General features: G+C 41.1%; 1 protein-coding gene across 1 annotated transcript in view; it reads left to right on the plus strand.

Moving 5' to 3' along the window:
* Clns1a (chloride nucleotide-sensitive channel 1A) overlaps positions 1-9,785 on the plus strand; it is a 22,223-nt gene extending 12,438 nt beyond the window's left edge. Inside the window, exons 3-7 of the mRNA XM_031387429.1 lie at positions 2,714-2,809; positions 3,780-3,887; positions 5,179-5,352; positions 7,712-7,801; positions 9,118-9,785. Coding sequence (XP_031243289.1) covers positions 2,714-2,809; positions 3,780-3,887; positions 5,179-5,352; positions 7,712-7,779 — 446 coding nt within the window. The 3' untranslated portion in view covers positions 7,780-7,801; positions 9,118-9,785. The remainder of the gene's footprint in view (positions 1-2,713; positions 2,810-3,779; positions 3,888-5,178; positions 5,353-7,711; positions 7,802-9,117) is intronic.
* Positions 9,786-13,626: the final 3,841 nt, after the last annotated feature.

The following is a 13,626-nucleotide window of genomic DNA, read 5'->3' on the forward strand; positions in this document are numbered from 1 at the left end:
TATTCTGCTTGATAACTAAAGATCATATATTAGACAACGTGCCATTGGAAACAGCACAGAAAATGAACTATGAAATTTGTTACTTAAAGTTATTATCAGTGGCCACAGTTTTTCTTTTGCCTGTCTATCTTCTACACTGACCTTGTATTAAATAAGTACTGCATTAGTGGATGTCCCTTGTTAACTTGTCAGCCTTACTGGATGGAGAGCCCCCAAAGTAAAGTGTACTTCTGTATATTTTTGGGGGCTTCCAGAGGCAGTTAACTCAGGGAGTTGAGGGGAGGAAGCCCCAAAGGAGGAGAGCGCCATCTATAGCCAGTGCCCAGAGGGAACAAGAGGTGTCAGCTTGCCAGTGTGGGCATTCCTGCTTTCTCTCCCCTTGCTCTCAGCCTCTCCCTCTCTTCCTTCCCTAAGCCCTGCTTCATGGTTGCTGAAGGAAGCAGTGCTCCTTCCTCTCACCCTTCCACCATGACTCAGTTCCCCAACAGTGGAGCCAGCTGCCTCTGTCACCCTCTGACACCAGGAGCCAAATCAGTTTGTTTTCCTTTGTGTTGATTGCTCAGCATGTTGTTACAGTGAAGACTGACATACCCCTGCAACTAGATTTACTACATTAACAAGTGTTACTCTATTTTTTTCTTCATCTGCATGGTTGGTTAAAGTTTTTTCTTTAATGCTACCTTTCAATGTAAAATTTTACTTTTTTCTTCTTTGCCGTAGCTAAAGACTGAATCCAGGGCTGTGAACATGTTTGGCAAGCACTCTACCACTGTTGCATCCCCAGCCCATCCGTTCAGATATATCTTATCTAGCCTGGTTTGTGTTTTTTTATTAGTGTGTGCAGTATGTGTGTATACATGTGGATTTGGTTCTTTCTGCCTTTAAATGGGCTCTGGGGATCAAACAGTGGTGTTGGGTGTATGCAGCAAGTGCTTTACCTGCTGAACCACCTCACCAGCCCTTAATTTGTATTTTAAGATTGATAATCTCAGCAACATGTTCGTTTTGTGGTGTTAGTTTTATTGGTCTATTTTTTTTTTTATTGTGAAGTGATTCAAACATAGAAAATACTGTTTTTTTTTTTTAAAGATTTATTTAATATTTTGAATAAGTACACTGTAGCTATCTTCAGACGCACCAGAAGAGGGTATCAGATCTCATTACAGATGGTTGTGAGCCACCATGTGGTTGCTGGGATTTGAATTCTGGACCTTCGGAAGAGCAGTCGGTGCTCTTACCCGCTGAGCCATCTCACCAGCTCCGAAAATACTGTTTTCTATTTAGTATTCAATGTAAATTCTATCGCTTTTCCCAGATACTATAAGTTTTTAAGAGGGAGAAATTAACTGAATATTGTTAAATGCTGCCCTTTGTGTGTGTGTAGTGGGTTGTCTCTCTCTATCCTGGCACTCACTATATAGATTACACTGATCTTAAACTCAAAGATCTACCTGCCTCAGCCCCCCTTGGGAAATTAAAGATGTGTGCCACTATGCCCAATTAGAAAGCTGTTTTGTGTGGATCTCATTTCATCCTCTACTCTCTGACCCAAACAATATTTTAAAGGTAGTGTGTGTCCTTCCTGTATATGCTTTGGTTTGGCTTTTTTATTATTTTATGTATGTGAGTGTTTGCCTGCATCACATGTATGCCTGGTGCCTGTCAAGGTCAGAAAAAAGGGGGTAAATCTCCTGGCACTGGAGTTACAGACAATTATAAGCTACTGCATGAGTGTTAGGAATTGAATCTGGGTTCTTATCTAGAGTAATAAGTGCTCTAACCACTGAGCCAGTTCTCTAGCCTTTTTATATATGCTTTTGACCTTTACTGAGTATGTATATGCCTCCAACTGATGTAATGGTTTTATGTTTAAAATTTGAATGTAAATGATACTATATATCCTGCAATTAGCTTTTTCATCTAGTTCATTTTTTAAATGTATCTGTGTTGATACATTTACATACTCAGTTTTCCAGTGCAAGGACTCGAACCCAGGAGTTCCTGTGCAAAATGACTACTACTAAAGCTATTATTTTCAGCCCCTATTCTTGAACATTTTGTTTTATCTACAAACTATTCATTTGTCTGAAATAGTCTCACTGCTATTAGTGCTGTGCTCAGCGTGTTACAAGTGTGTTCCTGCTGAGCACCTTTTCCAGCTCTGAAATGACCGTCAATAAAAATTGAATTGCAATATTTAGATATGCCAGTAAATTTCCTAGCATGTTTATTATATTTTTTGTGTATATATTTGTGTGTGTGTGCGTATGTATATATATATGTGTATATATATATATATATACATATACATATATATATGTGTGTGTGTGTGTGTATGTATTTTGTATATATTTGCTTCTTCTCAAGGACAACAAGTATTTCAGGTACATACAACCAGGATCTAACTTCAGTATCTTTAAAATGTGAAATAAACACCTTTTTTATTTAGAAGTTTTTAATTCCTTGAGACTGGAGAGACAGACCAGTAGTTAAGAATACCTGCTGCTCTTTCAGACGACCAGAGTTAGGTTTCCAGGACCTATGTTAGATGATTCATGGTGCTTCTAACTCTAGCTCCAGGGGACTTAATGTCCTCTTCTGGTTCCTGCTTGTATTCTGTACATAGAAGCTTACACAGGCATACATAAGTAAAGTCTTTAAAAAAAAAAAAAACTTTTAATGTCTAAAAAGGTTACTTTTATTTCTCTTATAGAAGAATCAAAAGAACCTCTCTCTGATGAAGATGAGGAAGACGATGATGTTGAACCCATTTCTGAATTTAGATTTGTGCCCAGTGATAAGTCAGCATGTGAGTGTTGTGAGACTGATCTTTTCTCTGTATGTTCCCCTCTCCTATTGGCACACACTTCTCACCTTCATTACCGTTACCTCCATTCTATTACTTTATCCTCAGTACAGCCTCCTTAAAGTCTTTGAGCAGGTACTTAGTTTAACTACTGTCACAGGTTGTGAATAAAGAAAGAATATTGTGAACAGTGTGGTACCTGGTGCATTTTGTGTGAGGAGAATTCTGGTTAGTCTTACTGGTTGATGTTGCTGACTCAGTGTCAACTGCTGGAAGCACTTTCAGAGTTGAAAATGTGGAGACTGCTCCAAAGTATGTCAAGTGACAGAGGCTTTATCCTAATTAGCAGTGTGACCAACAACTCTGACCTTTTTTTCCTTTTCTCTTGGTTCTGCTCTTTCCTGCCCTGCCCTGCCCCGCCCCGCCCCCAACAGGGTCTCTCTATATAGTCCCAACTGTTCTGGAACTATGTAGACCAGGCCTTAAACTCAAAGAAATCTGTTTGTTTCTGCCTTATGAATGCAGGTATCAAAGGCCTGAGCCACATCACCCAGCTTGGCCTTTTTTCTTAAATCCAACTACTGGTGAAAAGATCTCATAATGTCTTTTTTTTTTTTTTTTTTGGCTTTTCAAGACAGGGTTTCTCTGTGTAGCCCTGGCTGTCCTGGAACTCACTCTGTAGACCAGGCTGGCCCTCGAAATCAGAAATCTGCCTCCCAAGTGCTAGGATTAAAAGCGTTCGACACCACTGCCCTGCTGATCTCATAATGTCTTAAACTCTTACTTTGTGGCTTGTTTATTGTCTCAAGTACTTTTCATGGTCAATTTCTATTTGAATTTTGCAGATTTTATGAATAGAGTTATCCTAGTAAACCTTTTGTCTGTTTTTAAATTGATTTGTAACAGTGGTTATATTTATTCTAAAATTATAGTGCACTGGAAAAAGTATTAGTTATAGTGTAATGTCTTTCAGTGGAGGCGATGTTCACAGCAATGTGTGAGTGCCAGGCCTTGCATCCAGACCCTGAGGATGAAGACTCAGACGACTATGATGGAGAGGAGTATGATGTGGAAGCACACGGTCAGTGACTTGGGTCTCACGTTTGCTTTACTGTTTCATTTTAAGCATGTAGCTGTGCTAAGGGCATAAGATTTTACCCTTTTTTTTTGTATCTCTATAAAGTAGAGATGTAAGATGGCAATAAATAAAGGGAATGATTCATTAGCATACTTGTGCCTAGGCCCTTTCAGCAGCCAAATTTGGAAAAGGAATGGATTTCCCAAGCTCAAACAACAAGATATTAGGGGTGGGGTTGGATAATAGAAACAAGTAGGAAAGAAAAGGATCGCTAGAAAGTGGGTGGTTAGGAGCATACCTCAGGCTGAGCTGGCTGCGCCCACCATCCCCACTGAGAGCTCTGTTCATATATACCTCTTTAAAGTTATATTTAATTTGTTTATTTTACATGTATGAGTGTTTTTCCTGGATTTATATATGTACACAACATTATACCTGGTGCCCTCAGAGGCCAGAAAAGGGTTTTAGAACCCCCTGAACTAGAATTACAGTGTGAACTGCTAGCTGGGTGCTGGGAACTAAACTCCAGTCCCCTGCACAAACAGCAAATGCTCTGAAGCACTGAGTCCGAAGCACTGGAACTCTCTGGAGTCCTCTTGCTCTCCAACTTTAATTTCCTTTTCCCTAGAACTATACTTCATTTATCTACAGCTATTTCCCCTTGCCTCCCCAGACCAGGATGCACTCACTTGCCTGATAGGCTGCAGCCTCAGGCACAAATGGTTCCTTTTGCACTAATCTGGGTATCTAAAGTTCTTTCCTACATATGAATCTAGTTCCTAGCCTTAAGACTACCCATTTCTGGGATTATTCTTCATATACACAAATATGTTCTCATTTCTTAGAGATTTGTAAAGTGGTTTTATGTTTTTATCCTTTATATATATATTTTTTTCTTTTAGATTTTCCGATTTTTTTTTTTTTTAAAAAAAAGCATATGTTCATTAAAAATTCTTTCAGTATCAAATTTTGTGTTCACTTGTAAAATTCCCACCTTGGAATAATAAAGGAGTCATTGATTTGAGAAATGCCTTATTTTCTTCTGATCCCTAGATAAGTCCATTCTCTGGGAACTACTATTTTCTAGTTTATTATCTTTTAAATGTTTTCTCATTCTAGTGGATAGGGACATTTTTTCTTTTCTTTTTGGAACTCTTAATAATGAATGACCCTATCAATAAATATTAGAAGTCCTTGGAAGCCTATTCATCTCCAGCAAATGCATTATTTATTATCCATTTTCTTTTTTTCCAACTGTTGTATAAAATAGTTTAAAAGCATTCTGTTTGTTTAGAACAAGGACAGGGGGACATCCCCACATTTTATACCTATGAAGAAGGACTGTCCCACTTAACAGCAGAAGGACAAGCCACGTTGGAGAGATTAGAAGGGATGCTTTCTCAGTCTGTGAGCAGCCAGTATAATATGGCAGGCGTCCGGACAGAAGATTCAGTAAGAAGTTATGAAGGTGAGTGTTCTTTCTCTTCAGATTGGGAGATCTTAAAGTAGCCGAGTTTTCTCTTGGAAGCCAGAAGACTGCAGAGTCATTACTCCACACTCCCTTATACAGCTTTGGCTCTGAAGGAGTGACATTGTTCACCTCATGTGGCAGTCCTGTGCTTTCTAACCCCGAGCTGATTATGTACCACACCTGGATTTAAAGCACATCTCTATATATTTACTCTTTTGGGGTGGGGGTGGGGTGGTTTCTTTTAGAGACAGGATTTCTCTGTGTAACTTCTGGCTGTCCTGGAACTCTTAAAATAGACCAGCTGGTCTTGAACTCAGAGACCCACTTGCCTCTGCCTTCCTACTACTGGGATTAAAAGTGTGTGCCATCCCTTCTTACTTGTGCTCAGTTAATTCTTTTTAGAGCTCTGTTGGGTTAGTTTATGATCGCATTTTACATTATTAGACAGCTAAAGCAAGAAAGGTAAGATTGCTTGAGGTCTAACAGCTGATAAGTGGCAAGAGGATTGAATGAACCCTTATATAAAAATAATATGCCTGCCACTGTCATAAGCACCTCTTGCATTTTATGTGTCTAACATACATTAGTATTTTATGCTCTGGTAACTTGGTGACACTTTTGTTTTTAATGACTATAGGACATTCTTGAAGTGGCTTTAGTGTGCCTTCTATTGGTCCACTTTCACTTCTCTTATGATGCTGTGATCGGTGTCTCCAGGCATACAGCATATTGACCTGGGTTCTTGGAGTTCTGGGATATTGGCAAGGATGGGGATGTGGGGCAGGAATTGTATCTTACTGTATTGCCCATGCTAGACACAGACCAGTAAACTCAAGTAATTACCCTATCCTAGCATGCCTTGTTCACATGTCCAGGGGCTCTGGGCAGAGGCTTGTGGCAGGTGAAGAGTTGGGAGAGGCTCCGGAGTGAGAAAGGAAAGAAAACAACTGTAGATGTTTCTTTCTGGAGCACTTGTTTTTCTGTCCTCTCTCACATCTTTTTTAAGAATTGTATTCTGTGTGTATGGGTGTTTGCCTGCATGGATATCTGTGCTCCATTGGCATGATTGGTGCCCTTGGAAACCAGAAGAGGGTATCAAACCCGTGGAATTGATATTGTAGACAGTTGCAATCTGCCATGTGGGTGCTATGAAAAGTAGCCAGTGCTCTTAATCTTAACTGCTGAGCTATATATCTTCAGCCTTCATCCCACACTGTTTTAGTGAGATGATGATAATAGGAAGATAAAATTTGCTACTATTTTTTTCCCCCTACTCTGGCTTAGGCTTTTTGGATGTATTACAAAATATCTTTAAATAATGTCTAACAGTAAATATGTCACACAGTTCTGTGAAGAATAAACAGTTGGTGCTTAGTGCATTTGAAAATTCCTGGGGACTGGAGAGATGGCTCTTCCAGAGGTCCTGAGTTCAATTCCCAGCAACCACATGGTGGCTTACAACCATCTGTAATGGGATCTGATGCTCTCTTCTGGTGTGTCTGAAGACAGCTACAGTGTATTCATTAAAATAAATTAAAAAAATCTTTTAAAAAAAAAATTCCTAGCTGGGCGGTGGTGCCACACGCCTTTAGTCCTAGCACTTGGGAGGCAGAGGCAGGCGGATTTCCGAGTTCGAGGCCAGCCTGATCTACAGAGTGAGTACCAGGACAGCCGGGGCTACAGAGAGAAACCCTGTCTTGAAAAACCAAAAAAAACAAAAAAACAAAACAAACAAAAAAAAAATTCCTGCTAGCCAGACATGGTGGTATGCATTTGTGGTCCTAGCACCTGGAGGTGAGCCTGGACTACACCATGACTTTGAACCAGCCTAGGCTACATAGCAAAACATTCCAAAATTTTTTTAAAAGAAAAAGAAGGGAGAAAAGGCATAAATTGACTTCTACCTAGGGTTTGTGTGCATGTGTGTATGTTCCTGTTGTGAGTTTGCTAAGTCAGGTGTATAGACTGGCTTTGACTTGACCTCAGCCCACGGGCAGCATTTCCCTGCAGTTTTTTTCAGGTGATTTAGTTTTCCAACTAGAAAGAGTAGAATTGGAGGTGTTAGGGAACCTAGCACAGCAGGACTGAGGTCAGGAACGGAGGGCAGTGTATACTATGTCAGATCCTGTTTCAAAAACAACAAAATGCCCAAATTTTAAAATGTAGTTATTATTTTTATCTTATTTTTTCGATTGGGTCTCACATGTAGCTTGGAAATTATTACACAGACTAGGCTGGCCTCAAACTCACAGAATTCTGCTTGACTGCCTCCCAAGTGCTGGGACTAAAGGCAGGCTCCACCATGCTCAGACCTTCTTGAATCTACCTATCTGAAATACAATCCCTTTATGTTCAGATGGCATGGAGGTAGAAACCACACCAACTGTTGCCGGACAGTTTGAGGATGCAGATGTTGATCACTGAAGATGATTTATGCTATTACACGGTGAGTAGCTTATTCTCTCTTGTTGCAACATGAAGATCCCTGAAATGATTGATTTAAAAAATTCATAATTCAAGGGAATTCTATAAAGGTAGCAGTTTTAAAAAATGTTGCCTATCTCTGGTTACTGGAAATTACATGGGTTTTGTCCTACAAACATCTCTTTAGTTCCAGAAGGATATGACACCCTCTTCTGGCCTCCACAGGTACTACATGCACATGATACACATACATGCAGGCAAAATACCCATACACATAAAATAAATATATATTTATATTTTTTAATTTCAGTGTTTCCAAATTACTGCAATTGTAAAACTAACTATGGATGATAACATTGGGTCTCTTGTTTTCTTCTAATGTGGCTATCAAAAAAATAAATAACCTTAGAGAAGTTCTGTGATTCTGTGACTTATATCTCTTCCTTGTACCTTTGCTGCTTTTGTGTAGTCTGTGGTCAGCAGAGTCTCTGCTGCTAACATCACTGGCTAGCTTTCCTGGTACCCAGTTAGTTTTCAGCTCTCACAGTCCCAGATGTCGAGAACTTCATCTTTCCACGTCATGGAGAACCACCTACTCCCAGACTTGTCACCTCTGTTACTTATCTTCACATTAGTAGAAGCTGCTTTTGGAGGGAAGGGGGCAGTGGCTGTCATTTGTAAGTGTGTTATTGGCCTGGATGGCAATTTTTTCCTTAATCTGGCTTTTCTACATTTCTCTGACAATGAGAGAATCATTGAGAGAGAATCATTCTGTTGCAGCTAGCATGAGAGACTCACCTGGCACATCACTAATGTTCATACAGTGGGATGCTCCTGCAATCCTGTGCAGAGATTCTTGGATCCTCTGTAGTGGTGATATAACCGTAAATTGCTTCTGATTTGTTTTCTGCTCATTTTATTCTCTCTGCTCAGTGAGGGAAAAAAAAATACTGTACTCATAAATTTTAACTGATTTCTAAACAGTGTAATTTTTGATCATTTAAGATTTTATGTGCTTTTAAAGCGTGAAGGAAGTCTAGAGTGTTCATGTAACCATTACTAATTTCAAACCTCTGGGTGGGTGAGATAGGGTACAGAAGAGTGCACACGGATCATAGACTCACAGCTCCACCGTGCATGTGCGCACACGCTACCTGTGCTCCTCCAGAGATTGCATATACATAACTTTAACAGTTTCTCAGATTCCTCATCTGTAAGACAGAAACATAGTTACTTGTCAGTGATATTACAGGGCCTGAGATACAAGTCTGGAACCCTACAAGGCTTTACTAAATAGTGACTATTAGTAATAATAACCGTGAACCTTTTGTCTTTCAGATTCTGCTCATAACTGTAGGCAAGAACTTGGTGCCTCTTCACTCCAGAATGGGGCTGGTGAAAGGCTTTTTTTCTTCTCCAAAACTCATTTCTCAAGACAGACTATAATGAGACAGCAAGCTGTCGCCAGCAGAAGAGACTATGACCTCTCTTAACAAAGGTGAATTAACTGAACGGGTATTTGTAGTTTTCATTACCCCCAAGCTTCCTGTGTCTAGGTACTTTCTGAGGAGGCCGCTAATTCCCGCCTTTGCTGTGTGCAGTCTGTCAGCTGCAAGGCCTGTGTGATGAAATGCACAGAGCTCACACTGGGCAAAAGTGAGGTGCTGCAGCATAGATGTCTCTGGGACTTAGGAGAACTCTCTGATCCCTGAGATAAAAAGCAAAAGCCTCAGAGGGAGCAGCCTTCAGCATTTTCCACAAAGGCATGGGTCCTCTACTTGGGGATCAGCCACATCTCGCCATGACACAATACTTGTATGCTAGCTTCTGTTCCTCCTCATTTATCATCAGCTCTGTTATGTTCTCCTAGCTTAGGTCCTTGACTGTCCACCCTCTTAACATTAGCTTTCTGTCACAGAATAAATAATCTGAAATGAAGTCTGCAAAGCACTCTTAGTGACATTTTGTCTTTGTAATAGTTAACAAATAAATCTGGGTTTTCTAAATCACTGTGGTTTTGCTCTTGACTAAAACCATTAATGAGAAAAGATTAAGATTTTTAAATTGTGTATGTGTGTGTTTTGCCTGTGTGTATATGTGTACACCATGTGCATGCCTGGTGCCCATGGAGGTCTGAAGAAGGTGTTGGAACCACTGTATGAACTGCCATGAGGATGCTGGGAACAGACCTAGGTCCTCTGCAGAGCAGCAAGTATTCTCAACTGCTGAAGCTTCTCTCCAGCCCAGCATTGCTGCTCTTTTAGAGGACCTGACTTGAGTTCCCTCTTCTGTGTTGGGCAGCTCACAGTTGCTATCCTGCTGGCTCCCAGGGGTCCCTGAGCACTCAGCTACACATGCACATAAATAATAAGTAAAGTAATGCTGGGGCTAGGGATCTAAATTAGTTGGTAGAGAGCTGGTCTAGCTGCATGAAGCCCTGGGTTTAGTCCCCACCACTTTATAAACCTGACCTGGTTGTTTACCTATAAATACTAGTACTCACCGGGCAGAGGTAGGCAGATTTCTGAGTTCGAGGCCAGCCTGGTCTACAGAGTGAGTTCCAGGACAGCCAGGGCTATACAGAGAAACCCTGTCTCGAAGAAACAAAAAAAAAAAAAACAAACCAACTAGTACTCAGGAGTTGGAGGCAAGAGGATCAGAAACTCAAGGTAATCCTCAGCTAAGTATCACATGAACACATAAACAAAATGCTAGAAAGAGGAGCTTTGGTGGAAGAGACAGTCTCAGTGTATAGCCCAGGCTGCCCTGGCATTTACAGAGATCTGCCTGGCTCTGCACTCCTACTGATAGAATTGAAGGCATGTACCACCATGCTCATTTTTACTTTAAATTATGTATATGCATGTGGGTCTGTACACGGGAGTGCAGGTGTACAGGTGCCTATGGACACAGGGCGCCAGATCCCCTGGACCTGGGCTATTCCATGGTTCTGGGAACTGAACTTGGGTCGCCTTCGATACTCTTAGCTGTTCTAACACTGAGGGCCATCTACCTCATTTCTTGAGATGAGGTTCACTCACTGAACCTGGAGTAGACTGGCTGACCAGCAAGCCCCAGCAATCCTCCATTGAGACTACTACTCCCAACACTGAAATTATAGACACTGTGCCCGACTATTCCATGAGTGGTAGGAGCCAAACTCAGGTCCTCACGTTTGCAAGGAAGGCAATCTATAAACTGAGCCATCTCCCCAGCTCAATTTTAGTTCCATTTGTTGGGAACATGACATGAATGTGTAAGCTTCTAGCAAGTCTTTCATTAAAACATAAAGACCTTCCTTGCTGATGCTGCCTGGACTCATCAGCCCTCACTATATAGTTTCCATAGGCACCTGGGTATTCATAGGGCTGAGTTTTGTAGTTCTAGACTTAGGCCCTTTTTTGTTACTGTTTTGAGACACTATGTATCTCTGACTGATCTAGAACTCACAGAGATCCACCTACCTTGGCCTCCCAAGTTTTGGGATTAAAGTGTGTACCTGGACTTTCTGTGGCCTTTGAAAGAAGGTTCTATGCACAGTTTGGAGATGTTGGCCTGATTAGCAGCTGGGTCCTGCTGGCAGCCTCAGGCCTGTGTTTGTAACAGCAGTTTTTCTTTGAGTTTCTCAAGTTCCCCCTTTTGTATTTTTTTAAAGAGGGTTTTCAGAAGTTCTGAATGTGTTAGTAAGCCAGGTGAGAGGAAAGTTAAGCGTTTCTGAGGCCTCTTGAGTAGCAGCCACAGCCCTGGGTTCTTCTGTGTGTGGCGTGTTGACAGCAACTGTTCTGGGACATCACACACTATAGAGGAGGTGCCACTCAGCTTACATAGGTATTGAACTGTGCAGTTTAAGCCTGTTTGCCAAAACAGTACAGCCTTACTACCTACCAGCAGCAGGTACTAAGTACACACTCCCTTCTACGTGTTTTCTGCTACCAATCTAAATGGCGCCACAATTTTATCCTAGGGAAATACTCATTAAATGGTGGCCAACACCTCGTGGGTTGGCAGTAGAATTTGTTGCGTGTTTTTCTGAAGGAACAATTTCAGGATCCTGTGGGCTCTTCCTTCCGTGGGATTTCCTGTGGTTGGTCTGCTGCTATAGGTGATTGGGTCAGCAGGACAAGGGACCAGGCAGCAAACCACCGTTCTGTAGTGCTGGACAATCACATCCATAGCTCTGAGGGGAAAAGGTAAAGTCAGACTCCTTAAAAATGAGACTCAGCTGCCTTGGGAGGCAGAGGCAGAGGCAGGGTCTCTGTGAGTTCAGGCCAATCTGTTCCACGTAGTTCCAGGCTAGCCAGGGATTTAGATCCTGTTTCCAAAAAGGAAAGGAAGGAAAAAAGACAGACAGACAGACAGACAATTAATTTGTAATTACCAACAGGCCAACATTTACTGACTGTACTTTAGCTTTATTTTTTCATTCTTGAGCTTAATTTTAATGTTACTGGAATTGTGCTGCTTGCGTGATCTTTTGGACTTTCTTCCTTTCCAAGTTTGACTTGTTGAGATTTCCCAAAAAAGTAGGGTTAGTAGTTTTGTTTTTAGTTCTATCATTAAAAAACAGAAACATACTGAGATTAGAAAAAAAAATGCCTTAGCATTTAAGAGTGCTGGCTGCTCTCCCAAGGATCTGACAACCCTCATTTGCCTCTGAAGGAACTTCGTACATTTGATGCACAAACACATACAGACAAAACCTATACACATAATCTGCTGTCTAGTTGGGAGGATTTCTTAATTTAAAATGAGAAGTCATACTCAGTATATATGGGTGTAATACCAGCACTTAGAAGGTAGAGGCGGGAGGCTAGCTGGACTAAATCAAAGTATATGCAGGGTAATTGATACTGCTTGGAATTTTTAGAACTGTTTTAGAAGTTATTAATCATTAGGACGTATGAACTGCTTCTTACAGCAGTACCTAGAAAGTAGCTCAGTAGCTGCTATCAGCAAGGTTGGTGCTGACTTCATTTATCTATCTATTTATTTTGAAGCAGAATCTTATGAGGCCTAGACTGGGTTTGAATTTGCTGTGTAGTTGAAGGTGACTATGAACACGTGTTTTTGCCTCTACCGCCTAAGCCTGGGATTGCTGACATGTGCCTTCACACCCAGTCTTACGTGGTTACAGGGATCAAACTCAGGGCCCTTTGTGTTGTAGGCAGGCAGGCACTGCCAGGCTGGCTGCATCCTAGCCCTAGTACTGACTTCCTGAAGAGAAGTTGTAACTAACCCATCACTGAGATTAGAATACATCTGAGAAACTTGAAATAAAAACTTCACTAAGCAGAGTCTGAGCTTTTCTTGTCGGGCCTTCAGTGTGGGTTGTGGCTTGTGCTTTATAAACAGATCTGATATACGGGAGTGTCTGCTTTCCAGCAGCCCAGGTGGGTAGGAGAGGGAAGTGACTATCAGTCCTAGCAGCAGAAACAGTGAATGGCTGGCAGCATTATGAAGAACAGCAAGTCTTCCCAAATAAACAGATGTTACATGCACTGTGTAGAGCAGATAGTTAAGCTGCTCAACGTGAGGATCGTACAGCAATCTTCATAAAATTCTAGTGGTGAATCCATCCGAAGCCATTGGAGAGATGAGGACATAGCTTAGTGGTGCGGCACTTAACCTAGCACACACACAAAACCTGGGTTCATCCTCAGCATCCGCAAAAAAAAAAAAAAAAAAAAAAAAAAAAAAAAAAAAAAAAAAGTCAGTGGGAAAAAAAATTGGACAAAAAGGCAAAAATAGAACAGATCCATAAAGAAAGTTAGGGACCAGGAGTAGTTACATGGTATGGATACTTTGCTGATGTTAGACTCGTTTCTTTTCTTTTTTTTTTTTTTTTTA

Source organism: Mastomys coucha, unplaced genomic scaffold, assembly GCF_008632895.1.
Source record: "Mastomys coucha isolate ucsf_1 unplaced genomic scaffold, UCSF_Mcou_1 pScaffold21, whole genome shotgun sequence".
Classification (NCBI taxonomy): Eukaryota; Metazoa; Chordata; class Mammalia; order Rodentia; family Muridae; genus Mastomys; species Mastomys coucha.